This window comes from Rhipicephalus microplus, unplaced genomic scaffold (assembly GCF_043290135.1).
Source record: "Rhipicephalus microplus isolate Deutch F79 unplaced genomic scaffold, USDA_Rmic scaffold_32, whole genome shotgun sequence".
NCBI classification, from domain to species: domain Eukaryota; kingdom Metazoa; phylum Arthropoda; class Arachnida; order Ixodida; family Ixodidae; genus Rhipicephalus; species Rhipicephalus microplus.
Window position 1 is genome coordinate 3,505,500 of NW_027464605.1, and position 22,378 is coordinate 3,527,877.

Genomic DNA, 22,378 nt, shown 5'->3' on the forward strand with positions numbered 1-22,378 from the left:
TAAGAGAGAAGCGTCCATTTTTAGATGCTCGTGTCAGTACTACATTATGGTTTTAAACAATTATTTAAGAACGTTCACGTGAACTACGTGCCGTAGACAGAATGCCATAATGCGCAGCTCGTACAGCCACCAGAATAACCCCCGTATTCTAGAACCTCCCTTCACTCAATGCTTCGCCTTCACTTGAGAAAGCCGATGGGAGCGCCATCTCTAGTCAAGGTAAGTCACTGCATATTAACGATAGTCTGCTGCGATTCTTCAGTAGAGCAGCGTCATTTTCAGCCGAGTGGTAGCGCAGTGCTCAACTCTGTCAAGTGAAGGGTGAAAGTCGAGCCGAGGAGCGTTTGTGAATACGAGGGTTTTAAACGCACTTTATTCCCGCACTGCCCCACATTGAGTCACCGCGCCTACTCAGAAATATCAACACCACACGTGGGGCTCTATTGTCTCTGGAGCTCGTAACGCCATTGCCACTGCAAACCTATAGTAAGCTTTTATTTAGCTTGCGACGTACAGTTTGCGCTTCTTGAAACGCCATTAGAAACGCGAGAACTCTTGAAGTGGTTTTACCGCCAGCACTGATAAATACCATCGGTTGACAAATATTCGGCACATGGGCACTCCCAATATCTCACCGGAGCAAAACGGCAAGCTGGGCCAGTTGGCTGGGGTACATATTTTCACTCACTTACAGTGCAACACTAAGCAGGACAGAAGAAGGGAAACGGTCAACACCGTGCTGACAATAGAAATCCCTGAGATCTACCATATAACGACTACTGATAGCACGTGTACAAGTGAACAATTAGTCGCATGACATAAAAAGAATGTAGTTACCCTGCGCCACTTTTGATTATCAAAAAAAAAATGTTTTTGTCAACGCTTCCTTGATTTTTTTGTTCTGCGCATTACAAGTTCTATATACCTAGTACCAAATATTTTTCACCTTTGTTTTTTTTATTAAAATATCAGTTGCGAGTTAGTGCCGTGCTCTCCGTTTTCCTTCTATTTTCCTCGTGAGTGTTGATCTGTAACCAAGTGCAAAAGAAAAAGGAGTCTCACTGGAACTTATCCATTCGATTCGCCGTGTACCCATAATGTTTTCACGTATAGCAGTTACGAAAAAACTGATAACTGCGGCACATGTAGGCACTGATAGGAGCGTTGAATAGACGATACGTCGAGTGCGGCGGCTTTCAATATCTCACGAAGGCTCCTACCTCCGCTGCGAGAGGCGTCTCTCGCCCTTTTTGCGGGGGACGGAAGCGAAGCCTGGACGTGCTAGCGAAATCCGACCGCATTCGAGCCTGCCGTCTTTGTGAGAAATGCTCTCTCCGCGCCGATGGCCGACTCTCGTCCTTGCGGTCGCTGCCCACGCCACCTTAATCAGTGGCCAGGGTAAGCTCGCTTCTTCTGCACCACTTGCCGCACGTGTCATTTTAATAGCAGCAACTATTGTTGGCGTTTTACGAGACAGAAGCACGGCATCATCATGAGGCACGTCGTATAGCGGTGGTCTTCGGAAGTTTAGGTCACCTGGGGCTCCTTAAGGTATTGCTAAATCTAAGCGAACGGGCCTTTGGCGTTTAGTCTCCACCGAAAAACAGTCCGCCGCGGCCGGAATTCGATTCTTTTGGCGTTAGCAGTCCAGCATCACAAGCGCAGATTGTCGCGACATTGTCACTTGTTGCCCTAGTTTATGTTGAGGTGTTAACTTTTAACTTTGTCAGCATACAATGTGGAACACGTCGTTGCAGTCATGTTGTGTTGGCGTTGTCAGCCGCACTGCTGTGTAAAATGACTTCGATGCTATTGTATATTATCGCTATGTTTATCCCCCCCCCCTTCCATTTCTCCCCGTTAGGTTCCGGGCTTGCAAGAAACTCCTCAACCCTTTGATATTGCGGTACTCGCAATTTGCTATATCATAACATTTAATGCCATAACATTTATTGCCATAACATTCCATGTACAGTGCCGTCCACTCTTGGTGCGAACACGGTGCATCGAAGCTAATCGGCGCAGGTGCAAAGGCGCTCCCAATATCTCACCGGAGGAAAACGGCTAGTTGGGTCAGTTGGCTGCGATACATTTTTTCAGTAGCTTACAGCGCAACACTAAGAAGGACAGAAGAAGGAAAACGGACAACACCGTGCTAACCAATAGAAATCGCTGAGGAATACTATATAAAGACTACGGATAGCACGTGTACAAGTTCTTATGCGCCAATGCGCTGTTCTTGTTTCGCTGGGAAGCACGCCCGACTGTCAGCATACCAGTAGCGATTTTGAGCGATACGGAACAGCTTTGCAGGAAAACGCACTGAGCTTGTTGTGCGGTATACACTGCTTAAATGCAACTGGGCCGCTCCTCTTTTCACATACACAATCCTTCTTGATTGCATGTGTTTTGGCAAACAGCTCAGCATTGCTTTGGTGTAAGTGACTCAACAGTGTAAAGCGACTCCGCATATATGAGAGGTGTTTTAGGAAATGGCTCCGCATAATTTCGACTTGTGTCCCTCACACTGTGGGAGAATGTACAAAAACACCAATTTCTACCACGCAACGTTATTCAACGGGGCGAAACTGTGACTTAACCGTGCCTAAATAACTCGCCCTGGTAACGAAGTGGAACGAGTATTACACATAAGTTCAATATCCCAATTGTGTGTTACCGAAGCCGAACGAAGGACGATGAGTAGAACAACGCCGTGTTGCTTAAGCATATGAAACCAACGATTTGACCATTGTTCTGCTCACTCTATGAGGCACACAGCTTGCGAAAAAATTGCAGCCCGATAACAGCGTCGTCAGCTGTAACGATATTGGCAAGCGCATGACAGTATAAAAAAAAATATTGGAATGGACCTCAGAAGGCATAATGCGAATACCGCAGAATGGACTGGCTACTTTTAGAATGGGTTTCAAAATATTTAGGATAGTATTTAAATTTGAGCTCGTACGCTCAGCTTAGCGAATAATGAATTGGCCTCGTGCTGTTTAGTGTTGAAAGGCGGATGTAACGCACGACAGGATTCTGTGTGGGCGTTTGAATTCAGATCCACGTGAATTTTTCATTGAACCTTTTGTTGACTTTTATGACCTTAGAAATAACAGTTCAGAAGCTCTGAATATCGAAGAATTACGGCTCAAAATGCGGCCAAACCCTGAATATCAAAGTGTGGCCCACCCTGAAGAAAGTGAGAAGCTGGCCGGCCTTTGTATCTATTCGAGTTCTTTGTTTATTTTATTTTTTCTTCCTTTCTTTTCTTTGTTTCTTGCATTTCTTTTTTTTCTTTTTTGTTTGTTTATTTTCTAGGATGTTTTTCCTGTCTACTCATCTCTCTTCATGTAATTGATTTGTAGTTTTATTCTTATTTTTCTTTTTTTTTCTCTGTCTTTCTCGCTTGCTTCCTCTTTCTTTTTGTGCCGATACGTTCCCTTGGCTGTGCGACGCGAAGCGAAGACCGCATACGAAAGCTCAAGCCCCTGAAGTGCCCCGCACTTGATATGATCACCAAGGCACTCGAAGAACAAAAGGAAGGGCACGCTGTTGGCGCGAGCATGCGCTCAGCATGCTACAGATGTCTCTGCCGTACGGGGTTCTGCCTGCGTAACGCCAAGCGACAATCGCGGCATACTACATCGCACGATAGCCCAGGCCCCAAACCGTTGCACACTGCAAACTAAGAAGCTGTTGCACGACGGTGTCAAAGCATTGGAATGAGTGATTGTTCGCGTAACTCTAATGCAGAGAAGTATGAGTTGGATAATAAAGAAGAAGGGGCATTTAGAAGGGGACGACAAGAGGTAGGACCACTGTGTCTAAATAACAAGGCAAGAAATCGGAGGTTCTCACGCTCGATAATGTAGCAAACTATGGCAGGACAACCATCCTGCGTGCATCGAAAACATTATTTAGGTGACTGACTGAACAGTGTGGACGATTAGTAATGTTTTAGTATTCATATAGACTGTCAACATACGCCGAGATCAATGTTTCGGGACACGAAACGCAGTCGGTTTGGCTGAATTTCCAGCTACGCGAATTTCAAGCATGCTCGTCACGGTACTGCTTAAATCTATGTAACGCTACAAAGCCACGGGTGGTCGAAATGATCCCCAGCCATAATCCCCAGCAATTTCCAAAGTTGCACGTAATTAACAGGGATTGGGACAATGCAAGGAGGAACCATTCACATCGTACCCGGGAAACTGCACAATATTGTAGAAAGCGTTCACGAGCATAGAAGCTTGGGTTAGTTGGTCTACATTCGTGATGGCGAATTTTACTGTGCGAGAACACATAAAAATGGCAGCATATCCATGGGGTGAATGATGCAGAGCGGGGCAAAGCGTCTGTCCGTCCATTTGTTCTTGCTTCCATCCGTCCATGCGTCCGTCTGTGTGACTGTCCGCACGTTGTTATGGGTCGGAAGGAGGAAGTTGCTGATGGCATCCCACCACTGCCACCAGTTGTAATGGGTCGGAAGAAGGAACTTCGCTGATGATGTCCCACCGCTTCACCAGTTGTTGGGGATGGGGGACTTCCCGGTCTCTTATGGTAGCGTGGTGTAACCGGGTGGAGGAAACGAACGCTGACGTGAAGAGGATACGAAAACAAACAGGTTTATGACACTATTTACACTTATTTACAGCAAAGAAAGGTTAGTGGTTTCACAAACCACGAGCATGGTGGTGGAACCGTTACATGGTTCAGAGTGACGTCCAGCACTCTGCGGCGTCGTTTTAAGCCTTGTCGGGCTCCTCCTCTCCGAGCGGAACACCAATCACTCACACATAATAGGTGAGGGGGACGAGCATGCACGGTCCACGTGAACGTCCTGTATTGAGTCGTGAACACTGTCCTGAAAGGTGGCGCCAGCGGCGCTCTTCCAGTTGTTAAGGGTCGGAAGGAAGGTCGCTCATAGCATCCCACCGCTGCCACCAGTTGTTAAGGTCGAAGGAGGAAGTTTCTGATGGCACCCCACCGCTGCCACCAGTTGTTAAGGGTTGGAAGGAAGGTCGCTCATGGCATCCCACCACTGCCATCAGTTGTTAAGGTCGAAGGCGGAAGTAAGTTGCTGATGGCATCCCACCACTGCCACCAGTTGTTAAGGGTCGGAAGGAAGGTCGCTGATGGCATCCCACCGCTGCCACCAGTTGTTATGGGTTGGAAGGAGGAAGTTGCTGATGGCATCCCACTGCTGCCACCAGTTGTAATGGGTCGGAAGAAGAAATTTCGCTGATGATGTCCCACCACTTCACCAGTTGTTGGGGATGGGGGACTTCCCGGTCTCTTATGGTAGCGTGGTGTAACCGGGTGGAGGAAACGAACGCTGACAAGAAGAGGATACGAAAACAAACAGGTTTATGACACTATTTACACTTATTTACAGCAAAGAAAGGTTAGTGGTTTCACAAACCACGAGCATGGTGGTGGAACCGTTACATGGTTCAGAGTGACGTCCAGCACTCTGCGGCGTCGTTTTAAGCCTTGTCGGGCTCCTCCTCTCCGAGTGGAACACCAATCACACACACATAATAGGTGAGGGGGACGAGCATGCATGGTCCACGTGAACGTCCTGTATTGAGTCGTGAACACTGTCCTGAAAGGTGGCGCCAGCGGCGCTCTTCCAGTTGTTAAGGGTCGGAAGGAAGGTCGCTCATGGCATCCCACCGCTGCCACCAGTTGTTAAGTTCGAAGGAGGAAGTTTCTGATGGCATCCCACCGCTGCCACCAGTTGTTAAGGGTTGGAAGGAAGGTCGCTCATGGCATCCCACCGCTGCCACCAGTTGTTAAGGTCGAAGGAGGAAGTTTCTGATGGCATCCCACCGCTGCCACCAGTTGTTAAGGGTTGGAAGGAAGGTCGCTCATGGCATCCCACCGCTGCCATCAGTTGTTAAGGTCGAAGGAGGAAGTTGCTGATGGCATCCCACCACTGCCACCAGTTGTTAAGGGTCGGAAGGAAGGTCGCTGATGGCATCCCACCGCTGCCACCAGTTGTTATGGGTCGGAAGGAGGAAGTTGCTGATGGCATCCCACTGCTGCCACCAGTTGTAATGGGTCGGAAGAAGGAATTTCGCTGATGATGTCCCACCACTTCACCAGTTGTTGGGGATGGGGGACTTCCCGGTCTCTTATGGTAGCGTGGTGTAACCGAGTGGAGGAAACGAACGCTGACAAGAAGAGGATACGAAAACAAACAGGTTTATGACACTATTTACACTTATTTACAGCAAAGAAAGGTTAGTGGTTTCACAATCCACGAGCATGGTGGCTGAACCGTTACATGGTTCAGAGCGACGTCCAGCACTCTGCGGCGTCGTTTTAAGTCCTGTCGGGCTCCTCCTCTCCGAGTGGAACACCAATCACACACACACAACAGGAGAGGGGGACGAGCATGCACGGTCCACGTGAACGCCCTATATTGAGTCATGAACACTGCACTGCAAGGTGGCGCCAGCGGCGCTCTTCCTCGTCGTGTGTGTGCCACTAGTCGAGAGGTTCCAAGCTCCTGACAGCATACATCAAAGGTCCATCGTTCTGTTCGTTCAATTAGCGGGGCGATTTGCGGCGGCCACCACGGTTTCTTCTAAGGAAGATGCTGTATTTGTTGTCCTCTCTGGAACGGTTTACGGCGTCGTGGCGACACGACGTTTCATCCTGCGGCTAGCACGGACAATGCCAGAAGAGCATAGGCAGCCGGCCGGTCAGCTACTTGATTGGGTATTAAAAGAGCGCCGCTCCCCCGTCAGCTCGGGCGCCGCTCACAACAGCTTCCCCCTCGCCAGATGAGTCGGCGAGGGCATCAGTCACCGCTGCTGCTCGAAGAGACGACGAAAGGGTCCGCATTTGAAAGTCAGGAACTCGCCTTTGCATGCCGCATGGTCTGGTTAATTGTCGAAATCTTCGACAGCGTCCGGAAGACTGGGCGCCGAAGGGATTGAGAGCCTCCCCAGTAGACCGGCTTACGCACAATGGCGTCAGCCCAGACGAATTGCCGGGCCAAACTTAACAGCGTCCATCCGCCCGCTGTGGGCGGGGCCCCCAGATGGTACCCCCTGACGGGGGCATTCTCGTCTTCTCAGGACCAAATAAAGTTCTTTGACTGACTGACTGACAGATCCGCCCGCCCGTGCGTGCGTCTGTTCGTGCGTCCACACATCCATCGGCGCGTCCATCCCTGCGTTCATCCAAGCATCTGCCCCTGCGTCCGTCCATGCGTCCCTTCGTCCGTGCAGCCATCCGTGCGTCCGTCCATGCATCTGTCTGTGTGTCCGTTCATCCATCTAGTCAACAGTCCAAGTACTACCATGTCGCATCTTTTCATCATATATTCCGCATATAGAAGGACCACCATCCAGCGCACACTCCAAGGACTAAGCGAGAGGTGGCACACGCACACTTTCTTACGGCTTGCGCTTCGTGTCTACTTCCCACCTTTAACCACCTCGAGTTCATGGTATATACTAGTTCACTGTATTCATGGCACTTTGGCCCAACGCTCACTAAACCTTTCTAAAACCAAGGAGGTTACGCCCAGGGAGTATAACGTAGCAACCCTTTCTTGTCAGATAGTGCTTAAAGTACATGCCAATGGCTGCTAATGGGAAACGAGAGACAGAAGAATTCGGCTTTTAGATAACGCGCACGCTGCGAATTTTTTATTGTTCAACAACGCACAGGAGAAATCTCCCACCGACACCACCTTGTGGGTCAAAGCGTAAGACATGTAACGCACAACTACGAGGGACGAACGGGTGCCGTTTTAAAGAGCTTCGCCTCTAAAGAATAGAGAGTAAAAAGAGTGCTCTTTCGTACTCTCTCCCATTTTGATCTATGTTCTCGTGCAGTGAAATTTGCCATCATGAATGCAGTAAGCGAAGAACGCTTTCCTACAATGCCGTTGCGGCACGCTCAATCGCTAGTGGCATAGTGATAGTTGGGTGGCTTTAAAGCAAAGCAAGCACGGCGCTCGAGCGCATTAGTAGAGTCTGCGCCGATTATCTTCGTTGCGCGGCCGCACCGCGTGCGCTGGCGCCACGCGGAACGCCGCCATGGTGCGCCGTGTTCATACCAAAAGGGGACAACATGTACATTGAGAACCCTACTCTAAATATGTACATCTGAATACTTCTCACTACGTGTGCAGCTCAAATATTTCACCTCCTCTTCTCGTGGGATGTAATTTTTTTTCATCCGCACACACGTGTGAAATAAATATGACCCGCACTGTTGTGTCTGCACCGCTTTCAACGTACTGCTGCACATACGTATAACGCTGTGTTCGGCGCACGTAAATATAAAGTTACATCTACATTTGTATACCACAGCCCCGCCGCGGTGGTCTAGTGGCTAAGGTACTCGGCTGCTGACTTGAAGGTCGCGAAATCTAATTCCGGCTACGGCGGCTGCATTTCCGATGGAGGCGGAAATGTCGAGGCCCGTGTGCTCAGATTTGGGTGCACGTTAAAGAACCCCAGGTGGTGAAAATTTCCGGAGCCCTCCACTACGGCGTCTCTCATAATCATATGGGGGTTTTGGGACGTTAAACCCCACAAATCAATCAATACATTTGTATACTACAAATCAGGCTGAGACCTATCTTCGAAAAATTCGGGCCACATTTTATCTTGTGCACTATCTCGATGAGCTTTTTATTTTAGAATGAACTCACAAACACTTTCTGACATTTGTGATGGCGCACACATATTTTGTTGCTACGCACTTGATTCGCGAGAGGCAGCCCCCTTAGTCTAGATTTCAAGGCGAAAAGCGCCACCTTTCTTTTTTGTTTTTTTTGGGGGGGGGGATGAATTGCAGACAATTTCGATTTGTGGGGTTTAACGTCCCAGAACCACCATATGATTATGAGAGACGCCGTAGTGGAGGGCTTTGAATTGCAGACAGACTTTCATCGTCGATAAAGAGGTGCCAAGTCACATAACACTTGCTCTCGATCAACATAATCCTAAATGTAAAATCACAGACTGAGTTGGTTATCCTTAAGAATAAAGTAGGATGCTGCGAAAACACAGCACAAGCTAATTGTGCAACCCGCAGAACGTTCACGTTGTTTTATAGCCCACCAGGATGTAGAATATGAGCCTTACAGCCGCTTGTTCCGAACTATAGCAACGGTGTGGCGGGATTCAGCGATCGCAAACACATTCCATGCGCAGCACGCGAAATAAAGTGCTGTCATATGCTACTTTAATAGCCTGTTCTTTCTTTTTTTTTGCCATACGTAATATGCTGCGTAGCTTTAACACCCCTTGCTTAGTCACGTTGTTTTTTGTAATGAAAGGCATTCACTGAAAGAAGAAAAAAAAACAACAGAAGCTATGTGCAAAAGCTGAGAAATAAAGAAAAGAACAATCCCTGTATGACGTAAGCGGATTTTTCGCTTTCGGCGTTTCATTGAAAGCAAATACAGACCGCTCGGAGTTTGTATTAAAAGTTAAACATGTAAAGTGAATCAACATTAGCCTCAGCATTCCCAGTGAAGGGCAAAAAAGCAGCATTGTTCCGGACAAACTGACTTCGTAGTTGGAGTACACCCACTGCGGTTATGTAAAGCGCTGGGCGGGATGTTTTGTGACTTCAGTGCGTTGATTTTATTCCTGCAAGCACAGTGAACAGGCAGTTGTCTTAGCACACTTACGATAACGTTGTATTTAGTGGTAGCCGATTCATTATGAAATATCAGCTCTTCCGATGAGACCGCTTTACGATTCATGACTTTCGTTACGCAAGTGCGATCTCTGGATAAAGCCGCAGCTGATCTCTGTGGCGTGTGTGCTGACGTCATACTACCGCGCCTACGTGCTATGCAGCCATTAGAAGGGAAGCACGCGCAGACGTGGCATCAGGTTTCAAAGACCGCTTCATCAGGCAGTGTTTTAGCGATGCACACATGCCTCGTGCTGCTGGCCTTCTCCATCTTGTGGGTATCCCGTGTGGTCTCTAAACTATGTTTTCACTGCAAGTGACCCGGGGCATAGCCAAGGGGTGAGGGGGGGGGGCGGTGTTACTTCTTTTCTTCCGAATGAAAAAAAATTGCGTACATACACACGCACATATTTAAATGCGTGCACGAATATGCATTAATGCATTAGGTATAGTAAAGCCTTGTACCTTTACCCCCCCCCCCCCCCTCCCCAGAAAAAAATTCTGGATGCCAGTAACTGTTCTGTATAGGTTGAACTTCAGCGCCACTATGTGGCTGGGGTAATCTACACTGAGGTATGTTAGATATTCAGCTGCTCAGGTATTTGGGGCAAATAGGATATTTCGCCGAATTTTCGCCAAGACAAAAAGGATAGAAGACATGAACTTGAGGTGCGTACGTAAGTGAAGCGCGATAAGTAGCATACAATCCCAAGGTAAGGACATTGATTATGAGGTTTCTGCATCTGTATATGCCAATCGGCTTCTGTAAAGTCTAGTATCGTTTAGCGAGTAATAATGATAACATAATAGTTTCGGGGTTCTTGCGTATCAAGACGACGATATGAACATGACAGATGCTGTAGGGGCAGGCTCGAACTAATTTGGACCATCTGAGGTTTTTTTACATGTCTTCACCAGTGAAGGGTAGCAAACCGATAGTATTTTTCAGGTTAACCTCCTCTCTCTTCTGAAATGCTAGTACATGGGTGATCTAGCAATTCGCTCTAATACAAGTATATATATATATATATATATATATATATATATATATATATATATATATATATATATATATATATATATATATATATATATATATATATATATATATATATATATATATATATATATATATATAAGCTCGCCAAGGCCAAGGGGCCAAACTATACGTCCTAAACATTTCAGGCCCGACAGCTTAGACGTTAAGCTGCCACGGCGGGTAACGTAAAACAACGAGGTGAAGTACTTGGCACAAGGATGACAGCCTTCAGTCACGATCAGCCCAATACCGAGAATGGTTTGGCGATAGACTGGTTTGTAATTGAAGTTGTTGATAGCCAAAGAGCCCAGAAAACGACACTAAAAACGAATGAATATCACAATCGGCAATTGTTTGCGCAGGGATGGTCAAAATTCCAGCCTCCTTCCAAGCTGTTGGCCAAGCCTACACTGTGAATAAATGTTCACCCGAGGCCCGCTCCAGCGAATCTGGAGTAGCATCAGAATTCAGGGAGAGCTACCTAAAGAATGCCAACACGGGACACGGCCGAGCGTCTCTTGTCATCGACCTCGGTGTTATGGAAACGGTGCGCTACATTGAAGACGAAGCTCTCAACCAGACTGTACAGATCAGCAGCCAACGTAAGTGCCTGAAAATGGTTCTTTTCGCTTCTTAAAAAACACGAAATGAAAAACAACACAAAGTAAAACAAAACACGGAAGGCCTTAATAGGAAACTTTGTGTGGCATTATAAAGTCGTGTAGTGCCATAAAATGACCATACGACCATCTTTACACAGTTGATATTCACCTATTGCAAGAAAATAAGCTCTCTACGTGAATTTCGAGCATAACCCAAACCATGTACTGCTCAAATTTTCCGACAAAACTGCTGATATTAATATTTTTCGTAAATTAGAATAATTTCAATATCTTCAAGCCCGACCCATTTCAGTATAGTCACGCGAAAGCGTCTTCGCTAGTTCGGCTTGCCCAAATATACGTTTCAATATTATATATTGAAATGAACAACCTCGAGTTCCTGATATTAAATTTGATGGTATCACGTGACTTTCCACAATAATTTCAAGGTTTTTGGCGGCCTATGAAGCCTCAGTGACATTGAATAGAAACTCCCTGTGGGCGTTGAAAGTGCAAGAGATAATATTTATAGCGACTACTATACGCTGGCATATCTAGGCCTTAGAATAGGGTAAAGTTTAGTAAACATGTAAAAAGCGTAACAATGGAATATGTGGATAGATTGAAAATAGGTCAAACACTACTGAAACGTATAGCTGGAGTTGTAGTAACAACTGAACCGTACCGAATCTTATAGTTACATTCGTAGTCCCCGTTGTTTTTTGCAATTTTCATTTTCTTACTTCCAGTGCGGGATATATAGCAAACCGGACGCTCACCTGGCTAACGCATACTTGCCTTCCCTATACTTCTTTACCCTCTCTCTCTCTCTCTCTCTCTCTCTCTCTCTCTCTCTCTCTCTCACTGATTGATCATTCAGGCAAGTTTTTGAGAGTGATGGGAATAGTGAGGCCAAAGCAAAAAATGGCTATGACTGGTTTATGAACTGATTAGGAGTGTTATACTGCAAAACGCTGAAGCAAAGTGGTCCTTTTTTGTTCTTCAGAGTATCGATATAGTTACGCTGTGAAATGGCGTTTCGAATTATTTGACTTCCCCCGCGTGACCAATCTTGCTCGCAGTGTGCTCCCGGGTAGACGCGGACATGGTGAACACGTTCAACTTCCACTTACTCAAGGGTCTCAATGGTTCCATGGTGTTCCCGATACGTCAGATGCTGAGCATGCCTCCGTCCAACGAGAGGCCCGTCACAGGAACGTGCCGGGGTATGCCATGCATAACGTGGACGTACAGGCGAAATCCTGTCAAAAGGACGGACGACGATGGCGCAGTAATAGAGACTATCGATGTCTACTACGCAGTGTGGACCGGTAAGGATTCAATCTGTAACATCACACCCAGTGCGTATTCCAACCGTCATATGAAGGCGGCGAGCAAGTGGTGGTTATTGTTATCGTGTTCTGTACCTGGGTCATAAACACAACGGAAAGGGAACACGCTGACTGTTGCGGTTCTGTTTTCCTTGATACAGATATGTCACACGCAGCAAAACCAGCAAAACTTTCATCTTGCATTTCCCAACTGTTCGTGTTGTCCAGCCATGCTTTAGTTTAAGCTAATTGCTAATACTTATACTTATGCTTGCATCTAAGCATGATGCTGACGAGAAAAGGAACAATACTCAGGAGATGGGCACCATCTATACCGACTGATTTCATTCGTTGTCCTACTATTTATTTCTCTTCTCTTTTCCGAAGGAGGTGGTAACACCTCAGTAGCCATTTTTCAATTTATACCAGTAAAGTCGCACGACCCTGGCTTTATTCGTGCGCCTATGTAGACAAAAAAAAGTGACGCAAAAAACGAATCACATAGGGAGAAAATGAATGGGGATAATGAAGTGAAAAAAAAATTGACGGCAAATCCACGAGGTGAATGATGATGAGATTGGGCGAAGCTCCTTGAAGTAATACCGTGAAATTTTTTTCCGTTAATTCGCCCGATCACATAAAACCATTGGTTTAGAAAACACCTGGCGTCTTTCGTTAACCAGCTGGCGTCTTCTTTTTGTTTTGCTTTAGAAACATCTGGCGTCTTTTTGTTTTGCTTTTAGAAAACATCTGGCGTCTTTTGTTGGTTTATTTCATCAATAAACGACGTTTTGAACCAATATTTTTTATTGTTTAGTCACGCACGGGAGAAATATCACCAGGCACTACCTTGAAGGTAAACAATGGCTGCTACTGGGAATGAGAGACAGCAGAAGTTGGCTTTTGACACTTTTACTTCTACTAACGTTTTCTACTCGAACATGCCAAAGGTTGCTAATGTGGAATGAGAGACAGTAGCATTCGGCTTTTAGTTAACGTGCACGCCGCGAACTTTTTATTGTTCAACAAAGCACAGGAGAAATCTCCCACCGGCACCACCTTGCAGGTCAAAATGTAACACTTGTTACACACTACGACTACGACTACGAGGGACAAACGGGTGCCACTTTAAGAAGCTTCGCCCCTAAAATTATGGACCATCTCCCTGAAGGGAAGCCTGATGGGATGCGAAGCAGCAGCAGTGAGCACGGCGTTGGCCTGGTTAAAACGGGCGTCCACGTGGGTGCTGAAAATGGTTTGAAACAAAACTTGGTGTAGCGTTTACTCGAGTAAACATTTGTTTAAAACACAAAGACACGGTAGGCGGGTTGGGTTTCATGTAAGTTCCATCGCAGATAAGCGCGCACAAAGAGTAGACAGGAGGAGAAGAAAAACTTTATTCATCCCATGAAGGAAAGGTGCGGTGGTGGAGTGTCAGAGCAGCCTACCCAGCGTAGGTCTCCGCTACCTTCTTGGCCCATTCCAAGACCTGGTCCTGGACCTCGGGCACCTAGCTGCACATAGCAGCCTCCCACTGCTCCTTACTATTAATGTGTAGAGAATTGGGTGGTGGGTTTCGAGTACACCCCCACATGATATGGTCTAGGTTAGCTCTTTGTTGACAGAAAATGCACAAAGGGGAGGGGTATGTCGCAGGGTGTATAAGATGGCGAAAAGATGGGGTAGGAAACGTACGGGTCTGTAACTGGCGCCATAGTATTTCATGGTTGCGCGAAGCTCCATGATGTAAGGGGGGGGGGGTATATAGTGTGCTGTAGGCGGTAGTTATTTGTTATATCGTGGAAGATCAAAAGACAATATCTCGCGCTGAAAAAGGCCGCGTGGTCTAAGGCGCCATCAGAGGCCTGCGCTCGGCCGGTCATTCCTCGAGCACAGGTATGAGCCGCCTCATTGCCACTCAACCCCGCATGCGCGGGCGTCCATATGAGAGCAACGTCTTGCGTGGGAGGATGTTTCTTAAGAATTGAAAGGGCAGTTGATGAGATGCGACCTGCGCTGAAGTTGCGTATGGCAGTTTTGGAGTCACTTACAATCATAGTGATATTGGGGATGGATAGACCTAAAGCGATGGCAGCCTCCTCTGCCTCCTCCGAAGAGTTGACAGTGACGGATGCCGTTGTGAGCGCCTTGCCGTTATAGTCGACAGCAGAGAGGGCATAGGATGAGTAGGATGGGTATTCTGCCGCATCGACATGGAGCACGTCATTGGATCAATGGAATTTTTTTCTGAAGAGCTTTTGCTCTTTGGATTCGGCGCTTAGTATGATATGTTGCATGCATGTTTTTAGGAAGGGGTGGTATGAGTAATTGTTTGTGTATGTTTTGGGGAATGTTGTATTTGAGTAGACAGATTTATTCATGCGTCCACAACAGCCATACCGACGCAGCCTGCTAGTCATTTGCTGCGTTCGGTTGGCTGCTGCGGACGCGCAACTAAATTTATCTAGTATTTCCAGTCGACTAGCAGTCGAGCGTTGCGGGCAGTGGAGAGGGTGAAGTGAGAAATAAGTGTGTTGCGAGCGGGTGGAGGAGCCAGCCGTTGCTACGGGTGGTGAAGAGAGTGACGTCAACGCGCAGCTGCGACTTGACCTACTTGTCACCGCTTCAACGCTTGCGGCGAAGTGGTTGTGCGGGCACACGAGACAGCGTTGCACAGGCTGGTCAAAGAGCTGCTTCGCATCTAAAACGAATATTCTCAGATGGCCAACGGTATTACATGAAAGGTCTTCACAATAGCTGCGTACAAACCCGTAGTGTTTTCTGCAGCAAACTTCGAGGTACAGAATACGCCCGCCTGCGTGCGCCTGGAAGAACTTGCAGACAGCATAAAACAAATGTGGCCCCTACTTCATTTTGCACTGGCTCATGGGCGCAATGCTGCATTTACGTGTATCATAGTTTCTTACGATATTTACTACGGGGACCTTTGGCGCTGCGATCGTTAAGTAACTGGGAGAATGATGGGTAGTACATAAATGTGCCTAGCCTTCGTGATTGCGGGTATTGAATGCACTTGTGGCTTGTTTTTTTTTTGGTGTGTTTTGGTTTTGTTTCAAATAAAATAACGAACCCTTGTGAACTGCGTGAGCCGATTTGAATTGGTGAGACTAAAGATGTCAAATTGGGGAAGCGCAATGCTAAACGTTTGCTATATTTTGTCTTGCGGCAAAGCTAATTCAGACCATACCCATCATTTCTGCGTTGCCTGAACTGCCATTTGTTGCAGCTCCCATAGACATTATTAATGCCAGAGTTCCCTACCATGTACATATATGAAGCTATGGCGTGCATAAATACTGGATCAATGCCCATATCCTCTTTTATGACGCAAGTGACAGTTTTATTAAATAACTTCAGACTGTTAGTAGACGCAGGACTTTATATACACTGTCCATAATTTTGATGAATGACATTCTCTGTAGACAGAGAGTCATCACTTTGATTGTCCATGAACCACCCAGAACATCATTGAATGCACCTTTGGACTAAAGGATGACAGTGGGCATCAATCTATGGTGGGTAGCCTTACGAACAGAGACGAAGCTGGTGGTACAAGAAGCATGATGCCCCATTTTTCCTTTGACCAGTGTTGCTTGAGCTGCCTTTAACCCTAAACACGAAATGACTCACCCAATTCTCTCGTCATTTGAACACATGATCATTTAAGTGATACGGCGTGCGGAGGAAATGGTGAGAATACAGCATGCTTTTGTCGCGGGCTCGGGGCTCAGCGTATCTTGCTAGATCTTGTTCAAAATGTGTGCAGCCCATGTTTCAGTTTTTCAATATTTTCGCGCAGATTTCACAGAGAAAAATTCCTGGTACTCGATGTCCGCTGAACGCAATGTTCCTATTGAGCTCCGAATGTGTCGCCAGGAAAAGGTCAGGCGACCAGACGAGAACCGCACTGAAATCACCGAGCAGCTCAACGTGATGGAGATAATGCAATTTACTCACGAACAAGTAAACGCCGAAGATTTGGAGGTGAGCATATAGACTCACACAGAGTGTTTTATTATTATTATTATTATTATTATTATTATTATTATTATTATTATTATTATTATTATTATTATTATTATTATTCGCTCAAAACACAACAAACTGTAGCGAAGGGTTGAAACCGCTCACAACTGTCATTTAGAGGGTCAAGGCGCCAGCCAGCTCCTTGGAAGGGAAAGCAGAGAGAAAAGGAAAATAGTGTGTGTTTTGACTACCAAGAAAACACCCGAAAAGCCGCTTGCCAGGCCTGCCTTTGCCTCAGCAGAATCTTTCAGAATCATTGCAAAACTAAACGAAGACGATATGGTAGTGGTCATCGCTAGGACACGGCTGAAAAAGGAGTTGGAAACAGTGCAGTGATGTAGAATGTGCGCACGAGTAACACTGCCGTAGTTCATTAACGCACGATCCATCAAAGTCAGTACTTCTGAGTGAGGCAGATATGAAACCGTGAATGAACGTTGTGCATAATTTTTACAGCAAGACTTACGGAATCAAAGCAACAACCGCGATTGGCACAATATTTGTACGCCGCCACTGCCATTGTCCATAACCGCTATCACGCACAATAAGATTATATTTATTAAATTAAAAGAAATGCTTGGTTGAGATGAGATTCAAACTTGGGCCCTGTGCGGGTCAGTCGAGTACTTTACCATGGAGACATGCTAGTGTCTGAAACTCATTCGTGATAAGATCGTATATGGGTGTCATGTCGGGCAAGGAATCGCGTTAACCTGCGTATATAGTGTAGCCTGGCGGAAGAGTAAAATAACATCCCGGGTTCACACAATAGAAATTGAACCACCATTCGGTTGTTCAATGTTTCCAGTTTATTACAAATGGCTCAGCCATAATTATTAATTGATATCAGCGCCAGCGTAAAGTATATTTACAGACCTAGCGGGAGCCTTGGTTCTCTGAAGAATGACGAAGAAATAGCACAGTGGGTGCTTTCATACTTAATTAAAATTACTATGATTTATGGCATGATGATTACCTAGTTCTTTCCCTGCATTCATGGTCGTGGCTTGCTTCGTCGTTCTAGAGCCCCGTTATATGAACAAAAAATTGGCCCCGTATCTGCATGTTACACCGCAAATGACGTCGAAATCTTGCGTCTGGAGAGAGTGAACAAAACGTTTATTTGATGTTCTGCGCGAAAAAAAAAAGGTAAATGGTATTCTGAAGGCGCTGCGTTAAAGTGTCCCGAGTGTGCAGTGGAGGCGAACGAGCGCATCAAGTCACGTCACACGTGAGACATAAGTGCTATCCGGCATTTATCCTTGGAAACGCGGCGCGCGCCATGCGCGCCTGTCTCTGAGGTGATAAGCTGTAGAACGCGAGGCGACGGGTAGGTGCCACCACCGTGTCGTCTTAGCAAAGCGTTGCAAACACTTGCCGTTTCATGCAAGCGTTGCATGACCAGCGCAGCGTTATAAAGTCTACGATCCTTAAACTTACTTATGGATGCCTTTTCTAGTAAAAAATACACAAAAATAAGTTGGACGTGTTGTTATGGTGCCTCAAATATGCACAGTAATTGCTTTTTAATTGAAAATCGCACAAGTATGAATGCTGAACCTTGAGCAATAGAGAGAGAGAGAGAGAAAATTTAATGCGGAAAGGCAGGGAGGTTAACCAGAAAACATATCCGGTTTGCTACCCTGCACTGGGGAAAGGGTAAGGGGAAAGGGAGGAAGAGAAGCACAAACACACATACACACACTCGCACACAGTAGTGTCACAATCGTTCTACGAGGCGGGTCGCTCGCAGAAACTTCATCAGCGCCTTCGTTGCTTTCTGGCGTGAAGCTCGATCTTTCCGACATTCCAAGATTGACTGCTCAGAAAATGGCTGGTCGTCGAGGCGAGCAAACACTGCTGAGAGGGACTGTCGCTGAGAGCTGTACTGGGGGCACTGACATAAAATATGTTCAATTGTTTCGTCATTGTCGCAATGGTCGCATGTAGCGCTGTCTCTCATTCCGATGCGGCAGGCAAAAGCGTTCGTGAAAGACACCCCAAGCCACATACGACAGAGAAGGGTCGTCTCGGATCGGGGTAGGCCAGATGGAATAGTAAGTCGTAGGCATGGGTCCAGGCGGTGAAGACGGGTGTGGAGAAAACCGGGCGTATTCCGCATAGACCTTGCGACATCCTGCGCAAGCGTATTAATCTTTGCTGCTGCGTCGCTTCTTGATAGTGGAATAGGTTCCATCACTCCATTTTCGTGAGCATTCTTAGCTGCATTGTCGGCATGCTCGTTACCGATGATGCCGCAATGGCCTGGTAACCACTGAAAAGATATGTCATGTCCTTCGTCTATTAGGTGATGGTACAGTTGTCGTATTTCGAGCGCCAATTGATCTTGAGGTCCACGACGTAGAGTATTGTGTAGACATTGGAGAGCTGGTTTCGAATCAGTAAAAATGCTCCATTTTTGTGGTGTCTCTTGGTCAATCCTGCGGAGTGCGCTGCGGAGTGCCGCGAGCTCCACGGCTGTCGATGTCGTCTTGTGTGACGTTCTGAACTGGATGGTTTCGGCTCTTGCTGGGAAGATCACAGCTCCTGCAGATCCTCCAACAGTTGTCGAGCCATCCGTGTAAAGTTTGACATGATCTTTGTATTCTTCGTGTAGCATGAGTAGAATCATCTGCTTTAAAGCTGGCGCCGAGAGCTCCGCCTTCTTGCGAATCCCCGGCACTGTCAAGCGCAGTTTTGGTCGGTCCAAGCACCAAGGAGGTGTTAGTATCCATTCCGGAGGTGTGTAGACTGTTGGAAGGCACTCACGGAAAGTCAATACTCTCTTACAGAAGGAGGCACTCGGTCGATCTTCTGGAAGCGAAGCTAGGTGGTGGGCAGGGGCGCGAGCAAGGTGTCTAATATGAGCTCTAAGCACCTCCAAAGTAATGTGCACTGTGGCCGGATGATCTTTGGCGAATGCGATGGTTTCCGCTGTTGATGTACAGCGTGGTAATCCAAGACAAACTCTGAGTGCGTGGCCCTGGGCGTTTTCTATTGTGCGTATACTGCTTTTGCAAGCGTTCGTCAGAACCGGCAAGCTATACCGCAGGTACCCCAGAAACAGCGTTTTGTACAAATGCAACATCGCGTGCACTGATGTGCCCCACGTTTTGCCTCCGAGGAACTTGAAAAGTTGTGCGATGGCCGTTAGGCGCTTCTTTAGAGTGGCCACATGGGGACTCCAGCATAGATTTCGATCGATCGTGACCCCCAAAAACCTGTGGGTCCTGGCGTAGCAGACACTGTGTCCATTGATGGCGATGGGATATGACGTCATTGCCTTCCGCGTGAACGCGACCAGCGCCGATTTCTCAGGAGAAATCTCGAGGCCTTGTTCTCTAAGGTACGCCGATATTGAATTCGCTGCTTTCTGGAGTCTCGCACGTACCTGAGGACGTGTTACACCTGATGTCCAGGCACAAATATCATCTGCATAGAGAGATATCTGCACGGAATCTGGTATGCGTTCAACGAGACCGATCAGAACCAGGTTGAACAGTGTGGGGCTCAATACACCACCTTGAGGAACACCACGGTGTGTATAATGTTCAGAAGTCGGCCCATCATCAGTTTGCATAAACAATGATCTCATATGTAGATAGCATTGGATCCAGCGGTACACTCGCCCACCCAAACCAACTGACTCGAGGGCGTCAAGTATGGCTTCGTGAGAAACATTGTCATATGCTCCTTTGACATCTAAAAATAGTGCGACAGATAACCGTCTGCTCATTTTCTGGTGTTGTACGTAGGTCACCAGGTCAATGACATTGTCAATGGAGCTCCGAAGACGACGAAAACCGGCCATGGCGTCTGGATATATTCTATGGCGTTCTAGGAACCACTCGAGTCTGGCAAGGATCATTCGCTCCATCAGCTTCCCTACGCAACTAGCCAGCGCTATTGGGCGGTATGATGTCAGCTCTAGAGGCGATTTTCCAGGTTTGAGAAGTGCAACCAACCGGCTTGTTTTCCACTCTCTGGGGACCGTTCCATCTCTCCAAGACTCATTGAATACTTCCAGCAAAGCACTTCGTGCTCGATCACCGAGATTGCATAATAGGCGGTATGATATGCCATCCGGCCCAGGCGATGACAATCGATTGCATGAAGCAAGAGCCACATTCAGTTCTTCCATTGAAAAAGGCAGGTCCAGGTGCGGGTCAAGTGAATGTGGCGTGTAATCCGCAGTAAGGGCTTCTGTGCAATTTGGTGGGCCCGCAATCTTCCTACAAAAATCTTCCGCTACCTCGATATCCCTTCTATTTTGGAAAAGGGCCAAGGCTTTAAACGGAAAACGTTGTTGGGGAAATGTGCGTAGGCCTCGCACGGTTCGCCATATTTGAGAAAGCGGTTTGCGAGGGTCTAGACTCGCGCAAAATTTCGCCCACCGTTGAAACTCCAGTTTGTCTATACGACGCTGGATCTTCTTTTGCATGCGCCTGGCCATCCGTAGATCTTGAATGGATTTTGTGCGTCGATATCTACGCTCCGCACGCCGACGAGTCGCACGGAGTCGCTCTAACTCCATGTCCGTTTCTGAGGGCCTTGAAGAATATGCCAGCGTGCGCATCGCACTTTGCGCTGCTTGTTTGATCGCTTGCTCAATGCCAGAGGTTAAGCCTTTTTCACAAGCGTGTTCGATGTTGGTTGTGAATGCTGAAAGATCGATCTTCCGTACGGTTTTCGGCGGGTGGTCGCTAGCAAAGCCTTCGATGGTGAGATAACTGGGGATGTGATCGCTACCATGTGTCTCGATGTCTAAAAACCACTTAACGCTTGTGGCGAAGCGACGTGACACGAACGTCAAGTCCAAACAGCTGCTGTACGTTGATCCTCGCAGAAATGTAGGGCTCCCATCATTAAGTAGAGACAGTTCATGAGTCGATACAAATGAAGCCAGCCTCCGGCCCGTGGTATTGACTTTTGAACTTCCCCAGATAGGGTGGTGGGCGTTGAAGTCCCCTATAATTATCCACGGATCCGGGACGCTCGAAAGAATGTCATCCAGTCTTTGGCAATCAAAACGGGCTGAGGGAGATAAGTAGACACCTATTAATGTGAAGGTGAGGGTTTTCTGCTTCACAGTCAGGCAAACATATTGGTTCTCATCATGAGGCGACACAGGTTGAATGATGTAGGTAAGCTCCCGACGAATATACACAATGACCTTGCTGCTTTCGTTTCGGGTTTTGGACGGGATTGATTCGTAGCCAGATAGCCTGATCGGGTTTGATAATTTCGGTTCACATATTACGATGATTGGGAAAAGGTTAGAAAACACGTACTGACGAAAATCGGAAATCCGTGATCTAAGTCCTCTTGCGTTCCACTGGATGACTGATGCTTCTCTGACGTCTTTGCGGAACGATTGTTGATCTCCTGCCATGACTCTACGCGAGGGAGGCGAGGACTGGGCTCAGCGCGTCCAACACCTGTAACCCGCTTCGAGCGGTTGGAGTTCCCAGGCTTCTTAGTATGTCTGCCATGACAGCGACGAGGGATCGTAACATCGGGATGATCTGTCGATCGACCCTTGACACATCCTCAACGGAAGTAGACTCGGTGGAAGGTGTAGGGCGGCGAGGTCTCGCAGGAGGCTCCTTTGCAGGCTGTGTACGCGGAAGCGTAGGCCACTCATCCGCAGCTGTGAGTTTCTCCACTTCTTTTCGCTTCGT

The 22,378-nt window shown here is 47.2% G+C and overlaps 1 protein-coding gene across 1 annotated transcript in view; it reads left to right on the forward strand.

Moving 5' to 3' along the window:
* The first annotated feature begins 1,240 nt into the window (after positions 1–1,240).
* The window catches only part of LOC119172273 (uncharacterized), a 46,969-nt gene continuing 25,831 nt past the window's right edge, over positions 1,241–22,378 (forward strand). Inside the window, exons 1-4 of the mRNA XM_037423318.2 lie at positions 1,241–1,398; positions 11,080–11,319; positions 12,402–12,650; positions 16,471–16,655. Of these exons, the coding sequence (XP_037279215.2) occupies positions 1,326–1,398; positions 11,080–11,319; positions 12,402–12,650; positions 16,471–16,655 (747 nt within the window). The 5' untranslated portion in view covers positions 1,241–1,325. The remainder of the gene's footprint in view (positions 1,399–11,079; positions 11,320–12,401; positions 12,651–16,470; positions 16,656–22,378) is intronic.